The following is a 13,354-nucleotide window of genomic DNA, read 5'->3' as shown; positions in this document are numbered from 1 at the left end:
GGAGGAGAGAACAGTGCGAAGCAGCGTAGGGCAACGAGGGCAGCCGGGCCTCGTCCCCGTGTTTTTGTGTGTGCGACTGAGAGCCTGTACCTATGTCTTTTTGTGTGTTGTGCGTGTGTGTCCCTGCGTCTTTGTACTGCCTAATCTAGGCGTCAGCAGCTTTTTGAGGCTTTTGTGCTGACAATAATCACACAGCGCTCCTCTTTTCAATTCATCAGCAACAACAACAAGGGATCACATGTCCCCCCCCCATACAGGATCCAGAGAGAGAGAGGGAGGGAGGGAGGGAGGGGACGAGGGCATGGACCAAGTTAAAGTGGCCATCGCGTTGCCTAGTTACTGCTTGAGTTGACGGCGAGCTGGTGCGTTCAAGCGGTCAACACCCTCCGCACCTCAGCCGAGCGCAAACAGAGCAGAAAGAAAGCGGCGACGAGCTTACAAACGACCTCCGACTGATTTTTGTTCAAAGAATAATTTATTTCATGTTGCAGTTTGATGGATAAACAATGAGTAAACCACTGGTCAAATCTGTAGCAAGCATTAATAATCATCATCATCAGAATAACATTAATAGGAATAATTATTTCAGTTATAAATAATAACAATATCAGAGTGATCAGAGTATTTATTACATCTATACAAGCTACAAATATCAGCATTTTGTTGTCTTTTTTTTCTTCTTTTTTTCTTTGTTTTTTTTTTTTTCTTCAGCTGTTAAAACCTTAAACACTTCACACATGACCCGGCCGGTGCAGCTGCCCCCTCTCAGCTGTCCAGAGCAGAGAGGAAATACCTGGGGAACTGGTTTGGTGCTTATCAGGACATTTAATGATTAGTTTTTAACATTTTCATGATTGTGTAACACAGATTTCAAATGTTTCCAAAGATTAGTCTGTGGACTAAGCACCATCTGAGACATACTGTTGTTTTGTTTGCATCTGTGAACATCTTCAACACGTTTAATTAAAAAGAAATGTGACACAGTGGTTTAAAGTGAAGGCCTTAAGGGGGGCATCATGGACAAAACGAAGCCTCAAACATATCACAAGAATTTGTTTTGCCACATTTTTTAAGTATTGTAAAGAAAACAGTGACTTATCTTATCGTTTTGACATTGATGTAACAGCATATTAGGAAACGTGCATTATATCATTTGTCCACCAGAGGGAACTGAAATGATTATTTGCCTGTTTAAAGTCCTGTTCAGTACAGATCATGTTCAATAAACCTCAAATAAAGACAATTTAAGGAACGCTTGTGCAAACAACATATGGAGATACAGGATTGGTCCAAACAAACAAATAAATTTTTTTTAAAAAGCAGCAACACTTCAGTCTGCTGACATTAGGACCTAAATGCAGCTGCTGAATTAATGCACGAGAACAGATTTTTACATTATTTTTTAGTTACTGGGGATTTTCATCTGAAATGTTTGCAGCTGTCAATTGTAGCATCTGCTAAAAAACCCAGTACTGACGAAACTCTGATGCTCTGGATATGTGAAGAGGAGGGGCAGCCGGAGAGGGATGGGGCAGGGAAAGAGCCACACAGTCAATATAGACACTCAGTAAGTCTCAGTACAGTAAAAGGAGGTTTAAGTAAAAACAGGAGGGGAAATGAATCGGATAAACAACAACTAAGTGGGGTTTTTTGCCCAGTTTGCCTGGATTCAGGTGAGGGTTTGGGAATGCTACTGTGCTTTCCTATGAGGGGTGTATCTGTGTGCATGTGAGTGACTGAGGGGTCGTAGAAGAGAGGATGTAAGCTTATACAAAGGAAAGAAAAAAATACACAAACCACTTTTTTGTCTCAAAAATGTCCATGTAACTTAAAAACATCCACAATAAAAAGATCTTTTTTTCATATATTATCTTCTTTAATTTTTAGTCTGCTCCCCGACTCGAAGTCACAGGTTGAATCGTCATCTTCATCGCACCTTTGTTCCTCCGGAGGAGGATGGAAAAGTTTAAACAAGGCGGAGGAAAAAGAGAAGACGGGGGTTTTCAAGGACGAGGAGCTTCTCTGCCAGTTCGATGCGATTCTGTTTCTCACCGTTTTGCTTTTTCATTTCCCCGACAAAATATGTTAATTTGAGCATAACCGCACTCTGGGTCACAGCCCGGCACCTCATGTAAGAGGAAAAGCTTTTTTTCTTCATAGAACATCTTGTTTTTAAAAGACGGGCTGACCAAATGATAACCATAAGCGAACCTCTCTGGCAGCCTCCGAACAGAACTGCCTCAAGAGTCTGCATATCTTTATGAACGTCACAAACCTTCAATCGCATTTCATCACAGACCTCTGACTAGTCTAACTCTGGGCCTTTAGCGGCATTTTCCTACAGTCTTCTCACTGTCCTCGGAGGTCTGTCTTGCTTGCTTTGTTTCTTCCCTCGGCCTAGTCAGTCATGGAGGAGCTCTTGTAGACAGTTGGGGGATTTGAAGACCTCGGGAACCTCGCTGTCCAGTTTGCAGATCACTTTGTAGATGGCCTTCTTCCAGGATGGGTCCGCATCCTTTCCAGCCACGATGGCATTGAAGAACTCACGAAGGGTCACCTGGGCCACCTCCAGGAATCGATCAGGAACCTGAAAGGAGAAAAAATGAAATCATGGGTGATATCACCACTTTGATCTTTGAAGGAAGGATGTCTCACTTGTGTTATTTTTTCTCGGTAAATGAAAGATTGAATGAGTTTCTGCATTTCTTTCTGCACAAGCACAGCACATTTCCACCTCAGAAAACCTGGAGTGCAAGAGGGAAAGTAACTGAAAAATGATGTGGACATTAGAACATTGCAGCCAGATGTGACTGTAGTACCCAGTGCCAAAACTATGGATATTAATCTGCCGCTGTAACAGTCCTCACCAGATGTTGGAGCTCTGCTGCAGGGACAGCTACAGGAGAATCAGGGGCGTTAATATTGTAGCTGATCTTAAATTCATATTAAATCGTGTTACATCACAGGACAACTTGAGACGTGTCTTTGGAAAAATATGTAAAAAATACAGCAGCACAAAAGGAGGATCATGTACTTGAACTTAAAATGTGCTCAGAGATTCAGAATAAATGCGCACATGTTGGGGATTATTGTAAATTATTTATTTAATGTTTTTATTCAGTTTAAGTCATGCGCCTACTTTATAGTTAATTAATTAATTTTATGTTTTCTTTATAAATGAGATCATTTTATTTCCGTGGCCATAGAAGTCCATAAAATAAATGAAGAAGAACTCAAAATAAAAAAAGACAGTTCTTGCGTAACTGTTTGAACATTCATCTTTTCCACAGGTTGGTTTATGCCATATGACATGATACACATGTGCCGTGACTAATACTAAACAATATGCTGTCAAAAAAGGGAGAACTGAAAACAACCCACAACTGAGATGTATAAATCTTTAAATAGTGAGCAGGCGAGCTTCCAGAATGCTGATGACGCAAAATGATGAAGAATTAAGTGTGCGGCTGTTTCAGGTGACCAAATATTACTATTCCTGTCAGTAAACTCTTCTTCAGAACTTCCCTTCCCTGTACTTCCCCATTCTTAACAACCCCCAGATGTGCGTGTGTGTGTGTGTGCATGCTCCTTGTGGACATGCACACACTCTCACATAATGGCAGATCACAAACACGCAGTCTTTGACGATGGCAGGTGAGCAGTGGTGTGTGATCCGTCAGACTGTGTGTGTGTGTGTGTGGCTTCCAGTTGTAGTTTCCAGTGCAAGCTTAAATACACTGACATCAAGGCTTTTAGTGTGTTTATGTGTGTGTAGATTTGAATGCTGTGTGTGTGTCATTGTGAGTCTGACAGCAGAACAATGGCACACGGAGAGGTACACACACACACACACACACACACACACACACACACGCGCGCACACACACACACACATTTTTCAGTCTTTTTTTCCTGCCCTTTCTCCCGGGGGCAAGATCATACAAAGACACTAAACAACCTGACTGGGATTCTCCCCCTTCTCCCTTCTCCCTCCTCCCCGTCTCCTTTTATTCTTCTTTTTTGGCTCTTTTCCTTGCATGCAGATGCACACACACACACACACACCCAAACACACACAGCTGACTCTTCAAGGCAAGGTACACCCACCTATACACCTATACACCCCAACAAGCTCACACACACATGTGGAGGACGGCACAGAGCTGTCTGGGTGTAACCCCCGTCACGCGTGGCAGGACATGCCAAGGTTAGCTGCCACCAGAACGGATGAATCACTCCACGCACACACACGCACACGCAGTCACACACACTCGCAGTCTAAATGATTCCCTGGACTCTCATATACTCTGTCTACCCTAACCTACCCTCTCTCTTTTTTAGCTGGCCCCCTGAGACCACAGTTATTTCAATGAGGCCCTCTGTCATTGTCTTAGTGTAGACGCTACTGTACACACACACACACACATGACATACACGCTTACTCTCACACACACATACAGGTTAAAACTTTCCAGGATGATATCAAAAGTTTGGACACACCTACTCAGTAAAGAGTTTTCAGTAGATTGAAGCTTGGGTAGTCAAACCCCTACTTAGGTCTTTTTCAGGCTTTAGAAAATGCAGCATATAGGTGAGACTTTAGCCAATCACAGGTCACTTAAGACTGTATCAAGTAAAGAGCAGAGAGAGAGTCTGTGTGGGAAGTAAGGCCTCAGTCACACAGGGAATAATGCTGATATTTGGCTTCACAAATTATTCCAACTATGCTCTTCTGGACGATGGCCATTTTTTTCAGCCTTTTGAATTACTACAACTTAGGCCCCAGTAACAGAGGTCAGAGACCACCTGCCAACCAACTATTCCCCAACTGGTTGGCAAGTGGTTGCAAGGTGTTACAAGGTCGAATCACCTACACAGAGAGTCTGCACTGAAAACTTTGGTCTCCCGTAGTTTGCATGGAAGAAGCTAACTTGTCTGCAGACACTAACCAACTACTGAGTGTGACACTCAACACGAACCGTAAATGAGGAAGATTTACCTTGAAAGGCAGACCGTCTCTGTTTCTGATTTGTGTCTAACTTGACTATTCAGCTTGGAGACCTTCGCAACCTGCTAGCTTTCATCGCATAGAGGTCTACGGGTATGTTACGATATTTATCTTTCAGACCAGTTTTACCTCCCTGCTGCCATTAATCTCCAGGAGTCAGTCAGGGAATACACATTTTTCCCTAGCGACCAGTGGTTGCCTGGTCTCTTAGGCCTGTGTGATTGGGGCCTAAGTTGTAGTGATGCTATAGGTTAAACAAAAGACTTTGGCACAGTTGGCACAAGCCAAATATCAGCATTACCTGTTTAAGAAGCATCTACCTGTCTTTACAACAGAGTGAAGGAGTCTACTTATAAAATCAGATCTGCTTTTTCTTTTTTGATTCTGGTCTCCTACCACCTCACTGTGGAAGAAATAAAAAGTGGCATAATGCACAGAATTTTGTAGGAAGCAAAATTTTTAGGCAAAATATGCTTTACATCTTATTCTTCATAGTAGCTGCCTCCATGTTGATAACTCTTGGCATCCACTCAGAGCTTCATGAGGTCATCACCTGGAATGCTTTCCTTACGCTCTTAAAGGAACGTCCACATGTGTGGTGCACTTGCGTTGGCTGCTTTTCCCCTCACTCTGCAGTGGAGGCCAGATGCAGTGCACCGTCACTCTCTGTGATTAAACTGTCCTTCAATTCAGTGCTTAATTCATAAGTTAGAAAGCCCTGCAGCCTAGGGAGGGTGAAAAAGTCTTGAGACCCATAAAAACACATAGTACACTGGACAGCTGGAGGTGTGTCCTGTTGGAAAAACAAATGATGGCGCCGCTTAGCGCAAACCTAATGAGATGATGTGTTTTTGCACAGTGTTGTTGTGACCAGTTTGGATGAGAGCCTATTGAATTCTTAATCAGTCCCCAGCAGTGTCACCTGCAAAACAGCCCCAAAACATCCCACCTCCTCCCAAATTCATGATGCATCGCATGCAGAGATGGAACAAACTCTCACTCTTGCTTTCCTGACGTGGTTCCATCAGGCTCATCAACAACTGTTTAAAAACTACGCTTGGATAAACTTTGGAAATCCTTGAAATTTTCCAGCTTGAATGAAAGTCAGCGCTGTGAGATAGCACAGATTTTGATATCGATCCAATATCAAGCAAATACAAAGCCAGTATTGCCGATACCAATACCGATACCTTTAACCTATAAAGGCAGCTTATGTAGGGGAGAGCAGTGGGTCATGGTTTATGAGCTGAATCATCATCAATCTGCAAATTCTGAAAACATTTTAATAACCACTTAATGACTGGGTTTTTAATTTCCACATCAATTTGTCAGCACAAGAAAACACTTTCAGCTTTTCATGTATCTTGAAACAGTTTTTTTTCCAGTTCTGGTTCGACTTTAACTGCATTTTATTGGCTTTGTAGCAATACTTTTATTAGCTATAATCTAATCTGCACTAAAAAAAAAAAAAAAAAAGTTTCTCCATCTTCAATAAAAATGTACACTTTGAACAAAATGCAACTTAAAGATATAAAATCAAAAGTTTTTTTTATTTAATAATGAATCAAATATGTGTTTGGTATAAACAGAATGGATACTAATCAAGTAAATTTCATTTGATTAGATTCTATTAAATCTTACATTTCACATTACTTATACTTATATACATAGCAATGTAACAGAAATACATGGAAACTTTAATCTAAACTGTTAAAGTCAACATTTTGGGAAGAATATATTTATTATTTTTTGTTATTTTTTAGTGGAAACTGTGTAACTGGGTAAAAGCAGTTCATTAAAAATATTATTAAAAACTCTTAGCAGAACTTTGTGATTGCATGTCTTAAAAAAGGGCAATAGATCAAAATTTCTGGACTTTAAATTTGCTTTTACAGCTCCTGTACAGGCTTAGCCTGACAGGTCTAAAACCATCACATCATCTTGGATTTCTTAGTCTTTTTAGCCACATTAATACAGACAGAAGCTATAACCACGACGTCATTTTTATAAAGAATACATTATAATTCTCTTTCATAGCAAAAACTAGATTATGCTTAACCATCAAACCTCGGGAGGTGCTACTACTACACACTCACTTTTTAGCTTTGCAGGAAATCAGAGAAAACCACTAAGTCAAGATGCTGGTTAATGGTTGCTGTGAAACTGCCCGTGGGACAAATAAAAGTTGAAACCTGAGCTTGATCTTTAAGATGAATGTGCCTTTGAGCCGTCCTCTCGCTCCCGGAGCACATCCCTTCATCCTTTAGTTGTTAAAATCGGCTCTTATCTTAAACCAACACAGATCCCCTCCGTTTCAACGTCTCCTTGCGTAAATTGCATTTCCGCACTGACATTTATATTCTCTGCATGTATGTTAGTGGTGTAGAGCCTGTCGTAGTCTGAGATGCACCTTTAGCACCTAATGAAATGTTTTCCCACGTCCGCTGTTTGTGACTGATGATCTGAAATCGCAAAAACTGTCGAGTTGCACACTTGCACCGCGAGACATTCGCTGACCTTGACCTATAAGTGCCCTGCTGTGGGTGCCTCTTCAGCGTGATGATCACTGTGTGTTTTTGAAATGTTTTCAGGATGACGCGTGTCATCGCGGCAGCGGCGAGAGAACTCAAAGTGCTGAAGCAAGACGACAAAAAGGACACCGCTGACTCAAAGAGAGGCAGGGGGAGAAACGCAGGAAGAAAAGAAGGGAACAAAGCAGGGAGGATATTGTATGTCCGGTTTGGTGTCGGTTTAACTGGACAGCCCTGCGCGCACGCACGCACACACACACACACACACACGCACACGCACAGACGCATACTTGGGTCCAGATGCCCAGATTTGTCTGGCCATCGTAAATCAGTCCAATAAAGAGATCTAAATTAGGCCATCATCAATACAGATGGGCATGTTTTCCCTGTGTGTGTGTTTGTGTGTGTTTGTGTGTGTGTGTGTGTGTGTGTGTGTGTGTGTGTATGATTTACTCCTGGCTAGGATCTTGATTTGGTATCTAGTTGCCAGGAGAGAGAGAGAGGGTGGAGGATTGGGGGAAAGTGGGAAGGAGAAAGAAAGCTAAAGAGGAAGAAAGACACTTCGTTCCCAGTAAACATAATTCGCATGATTGCTCCGGTTTGGTGGGTAAATATTGGATGAAGGGAGGCTCAATTACTCTCTCTTCACACACACACAGATACAGACACACACAGACACAGATGTGTGCACACACACACACACACACACACACACACAGAAGGACAAGAGCCTGTAAATCTCTAAATCGCTGCCCAACAAAGAGGCCTACTGGGACGCCCTCGCTCCTGCTTTTTCTCTTTTTTTGTTCCTCGTCTCCTTCCTTTTTCTCTCATCCACTCGCTCTATCCCTTCATCATCCGCCTCACAGGCTCATCCTTTCCTGATCTCTTCCTGGAAGTTTATTCTTATGAGAAATCAGAGTGTTTATCGTCATGCAAATTCATCACCCTCGCTTACAGAGACTCTAGCGAATATCTGAACTGCTGTTTTTCTTTTGTTGACACATTTAATCGCAGTCCATCTATTCTCTTCTTTCATTTGTACATTTCTATACTAGTTTAAAAGTAGGGATTTCCAAAAATGTATGAATTTTTTTCTCCTAAACCTGATGCGTTTTGTGTTTCTAGTAGCGGTAAAAGCAACTCAGTTCAGACTGTGATAACTGTGCTGTTGGCAAACATGGTGATGGCTGCTGTGGCTGAGAACACAAAGGAAAGATCACCAGCGAAAGAAAATGTCAGCACCCCGGCCTGAAAACACGAACACGACCGGCAACCACTTAGCAACAGTGACGCCTGTTTACTAATTTAGTCTTTTTTAACAGTGTGGACCACGAGCACAAAAGGGCAAGGTTGCATTAAAATATTTTTAGAATAAAGGAGAGCCCTTCATAACTGGGTTACTTTTTTATGTATACTTTGTCCCATTTTAACACATCCAAAACATGAAAGCTTTCAATAGACTCTAGTTATTAACTGCAAGAGCAAAACTGAAAAATATTATTACTTCCTGACAAATAAAGATTTCTCTGATTACATTTTGTGTTCTTTATCCTGTCAGCGACAGAGTGATAAACCTCTCAATTCAGTTCAGCTTTATTCATATACTATAGAGCAATGCAACAACAGTTGCCTCAAGGAGCTTTATATTGTACGGTAAAACCCAACAATAATGCAGAGAAAAGCCCCAATGAGCAAGCTCCTGTGAACAAGCACTTGGTGACAGTGGGAAGGAAAAACTCCGTTTTAACAGGAAGAAACCTGCAGCAGAACAAGGCTTAGAGGGGGACGGCCATCTGCCGTGACTGGTGAGGGGAGAGAGGGAAGCCTTTGGCAGACTGAGTCAATACTAAGGGGGGGTTCAGGGTCACCTGGTCCAGCCCCAACTATATGCTTTATTAAGTCTTAAGCCTAAGCTTTAAAGTAGAGAGGGCGTCTGTCTCCTGAATCTAAACTGGGAGCTGGATCCACAGAGGAGTGGCCTGAAAGCTGAAGGCTATGCCTCCCATTTTACTTTTAAATACTCTAGGAACCACAAGTAACCCTAACCCACAGTCTGAGAGTGAAATGCTCTAATAAGGTGATATGGTACTATGAGGTCTTTAGGATAAGGTGAGGCCTGATGTGACCTTGTGCTTTCAACAAGTGGAGAAAATCAATTTTACACAAACTATGAATCAAAACTCCGACATCCAGGCCTCTACAGGCCATTTTTGTGTTAAAATACGTAACTTCTAATACATTTGCACCTAGTTCACCTACTTTAGGGCTCGTAAAAGAAGTTTCGGAGATGCTGTTGAACAGGAACCTTTGGTAACAACTGTTCCTGCATTTGCTTGCTAACGGGTGGCCACAGCTTCACGTCATTGTTGTTCCAAAGAAAGAAGTCTTTGGCGTATATTACCAGCTCTAACCCTCTGCTTCCTGTTTTTTGTTTGTTTGCTTGTTTTATGGTCTGCCATTCTCGTCACCTACAATGCGATGTCGATGTTTATCCGTATTTGGCAAAATCCACCGACCTCCGCTGACATAAAAGGATGTGATCCTTGTTTCGAGGGTGTGCTTTTAAAAACAGGCAGTTCTTAGTCTTTAGCATAAAAACTAAGCAAGATAACATCTGAGGTAACAAAAAGGCAGTTGTTCAGAAAATTATGAATTTAGGTCCTGATTTAATATCACTGATGTTGTGACAGTACTGGGACATCAGAGTCACTCAGCAGCAGTGATGGCACCGCCTCCCTCCATCCTTTTATGCTTTCCTCTGCATCGCTCATCACCTGCTCACCTTCTTTCCTCTCCTTTTCCCTCCCTCTTCCTCTGAATTTAAGCCACTCCTCTTCCTCTGTCTCCCTGTATCCTGAAGGATTAATGCCTTTTCTCTTCATGTTGTCACCATGAGATCCACAGTGATGCATACGCTCTGTGTGTGTGTGTGTGTGTGTGTGTGTGTGTGTCTTCATGTCCTCAGCTGCCTCTGCTTTCCATATGTCTTCTGCTCATCTATCTATTTTGTTTTTTCCTTTCCATCCTCACTCGCCGTCTTCCACAGAAAGAGGAAACACACAGATTGTGCTCTTAAGAAATCACTATACAAACACCATATGTTTGACTCTGAAGGTGTGCAAACAGAGACTGTGTGTGTGTGTGTGTGTGTGTGTGTTGTTCCTTCTGTTTTCTGTAAGTCTGTCTGCTTCGCTCCGTCAGTGAAGGAGATGTCTGTATTTGTTTCAGGATTCGCTTGAATGCTTTCACTTACGTGATTTGCTTGATCATTGATCATTTTTCACCTTGCTTGTCTTTTTCAAACCTCCTCTCTAGTCTCTTTAATTTCACATCAAACACACAAACACACACGCACACACTCACGGTCTTCGTCTTCTTTGCTATTCATTCGCTCTGTGGCCTTGAGGTCCACTGTGCTGTCGGTCAGTGGAGTATTTCTCTATCATAGAGACAATACTGGAACTCTTTCATGTGCTGCTCCTTCTGTGGACTGAGCAAATGCTGTTATATGAGTGTGTGTGCGTGTGTGTGTGTGTGAGGCACTGAGTGGACGCATCTTTTTTTTGTGCCAACACACAGGCATCTGCTTCCTTTTTCCTTCTCTCTCACTCTCTCGCTTTCACTGCTATCAGACCTGGCTTTGGTCACACACACCCTGGCAGGAAAATACGAACACACACACACACACACACATGCACGCACACACACGCAAACACACAGCCAGCAAAGAGAGTCCATTCTCCCTCTACATCTTGTTCCTGTCACCCTTTCTCCTTCGACAGGAACATTCTGTATTTTAGCTCAGTGCAATTTTCTGTTGATTAGAGGTCTAAGAGACATCTAAATGACACAGAGCTGCCCTGGGTTTTTTTTTTAAAAAGCGTTTGAATCTAGTTTAAAAGTAAAAGTTTGGTAGATGTATGCATCACCGCTAGCCATTGTTTCAGCATTTCAGCAGTTATATGCTGAGGGGAGAAAAAAAATTCCAAACCAAAGCAGGTAAGCTTTAAAGAGGAAGTGGTAAGACGCCTGGGAGCCCAACACATCACAGAGTTATGCTACTTAATGTTAGACAATGTGACTGTCCAGAGCTCTGACCATGTGACGCACGAGTAGAATCTCCTTTTCTTCTACATATAGAAAAAGATCTAACGGCATTTTTAAATTGGAAAAATGGGCACTTGGTAAGTCTGAGTGTCAATCCAGTGCAATAGAGAATAGATCTCCTGTTCCTGATGAGCTCCACTGGCGCTCCCTTCTCTATCAGGATCCACTCGTCAACTAATCAACATCTGGAAGGAAACGTGTATGCAGACGGACACATTTGCTGGTGGGTATTCCTGAATCTTACTTGTTAACTCTGGCTCAGTCTTAAAAAAAATCTTTTTTATTTCATATTTTCCTGTGGTGGATCTTACAGCGGTCTAGATTTAGCTTGTGGTGCTTAGTGTTACAGCGTTCAGCATTGTTGTAAGACTAACGTTTGGTTAAACGCTGAGTCAGAGATACTGGCTGGAAGATAAACTTTTTGACTGGACTGTACAGAGAGAGAAACAAAGGGAACCACGTAAAGGGTCCCAGCCAGGCTTGAATCTGAGCCTACTGACATATGGGTCACCTGCACTACCTAGTGAGCCATATGTGCCCCAAGATGTTGACTTTTTATCCCATCTGTGTCTGCATTCCTTTGTTTTCCTACATTCAAACTCATCCATTCATCATTAAGAAAGAAGCCTCCTAAAGCTCACCTGCGTCTGTATCTTGCCCTCTGGTTGCAGAATTTTAGCGTGACACACCTTAGAAGCTGTGAGTTTGGGGAACATTTAGGAGCTTTTGAAAAAAAGCCACACACCATTCAGCCTCCCAGCCACTTCACATAAATAACACAGAGCTACCTAAGTCGCTTTTGACACAGTCACCGACATTCGCAGTGGGCACGTAGCAGCCATTTCCACGTAAATCAGGAAACATGATGCTGATTCGCAGCTTCCTCACACACAGGTGAATAAATATCAATTTGACGGCATATCGATGTTTCTCATCTGTTTCTCAACAATGTGAGTGCCTGAGCTTTTAGTCAGTAAGTGTGACATTAGAAGTCAGAGTGGAGACTGGAGGCTCCTCCAGGACATCGGCAATATGTTTCCTTTCTCAGCTGCTCTTTTGTCAATCAGTCACTGATCTCACTGTCAGCAGGACAGTGACAATAACGTTTCTCTTTGTTCAAACGGCATGTGACTGAGAGGAAGGGTCTGCGTCCTGAGATTGGGCCTGTGTGTGTGTCTGTTGTCACTATCTCATCAGTGTCTGCGTTTTGCGTGCTATCATTACAAGCGTCTTCGTTTCTCCGCCTGCTCCGGTTTCGCGCGTGCCTGTTCACACACGTGCTGTTCCTCCTCAGATGTGTGTGTGTGTGTGTGTGTGTATGCTTCCTTGTGTGTGTGCGTTTATGTGTGTCACCCATAAAGAACAATAGCCTTGGTCATCTGACTGAGAGGCTGCAGACCACTAGCATCACATGATAGAGGCTGAAGGCCACGTCTTTGTTACCAGGCCTATTGTTAAAGCTAAGGAGACAGCTGGGGTAGGAGAAGGGAATCACTGCATGCTCAACACACACACACAGAGTTACAGGAAGGCCATACACAGTCACACACATGCACAAACACACACATAAACCGCCCCTCGTGACTCCAATCAGGCTCAGTGACAAAGATGATGCCTTCTTCTCAACTGGAATACTAAGACACACGCACACACACACACACACACTGCAGGCAGATAGCTATAATTATAGTGACAGAAACTGGCA

General features: G+C 42.6%; 1 protein-coding gene across 1 annotated transcript in view; it reads right to left on the bottom strand.

The window, feature by feature from the left end:
- Positions 1 to 462: 462 nt before the first annotated feature.
- The window catches only part of prox1a (prospero homeobox 1a), a 42,058-nt gene continuing 29,166 nt past the window's right edge, over positions 463 to 13,354 (bottom strand). Inside the window, exon 7 of the mRNA XM_031729615.2 lies at positions 463 to 2,587. Coding sequence (XP_031585475.1) covers positions 2,402 to 2,587 — 186 coding nt within the window. The 3' untranslated portion in view covers positions 463 to 2,401. The remainder of the gene's footprint in view (positions 2,588 to 13,354) is intronic.

Source organism: Oreochromis aureus, linkage group 23 (genome assembly GCF_013358895.1).
Source record: "Oreochromis aureus strain Israel breed Guangdong linkage group 23, ZZ_aureus, whole genome shotgun sequence".
Taxonomy (NCBI): domain Eukaryota; kingdom Metazoa; phylum Chordata; class Actinopteri; order Cichliformes; family Cichlidae; genus Oreochromis; species Oreochromis aureus.
Note: the sequence above shows the minus strand (reverse complement) of the source record. Positions and strands in the feature narration are given on the sequence as shown.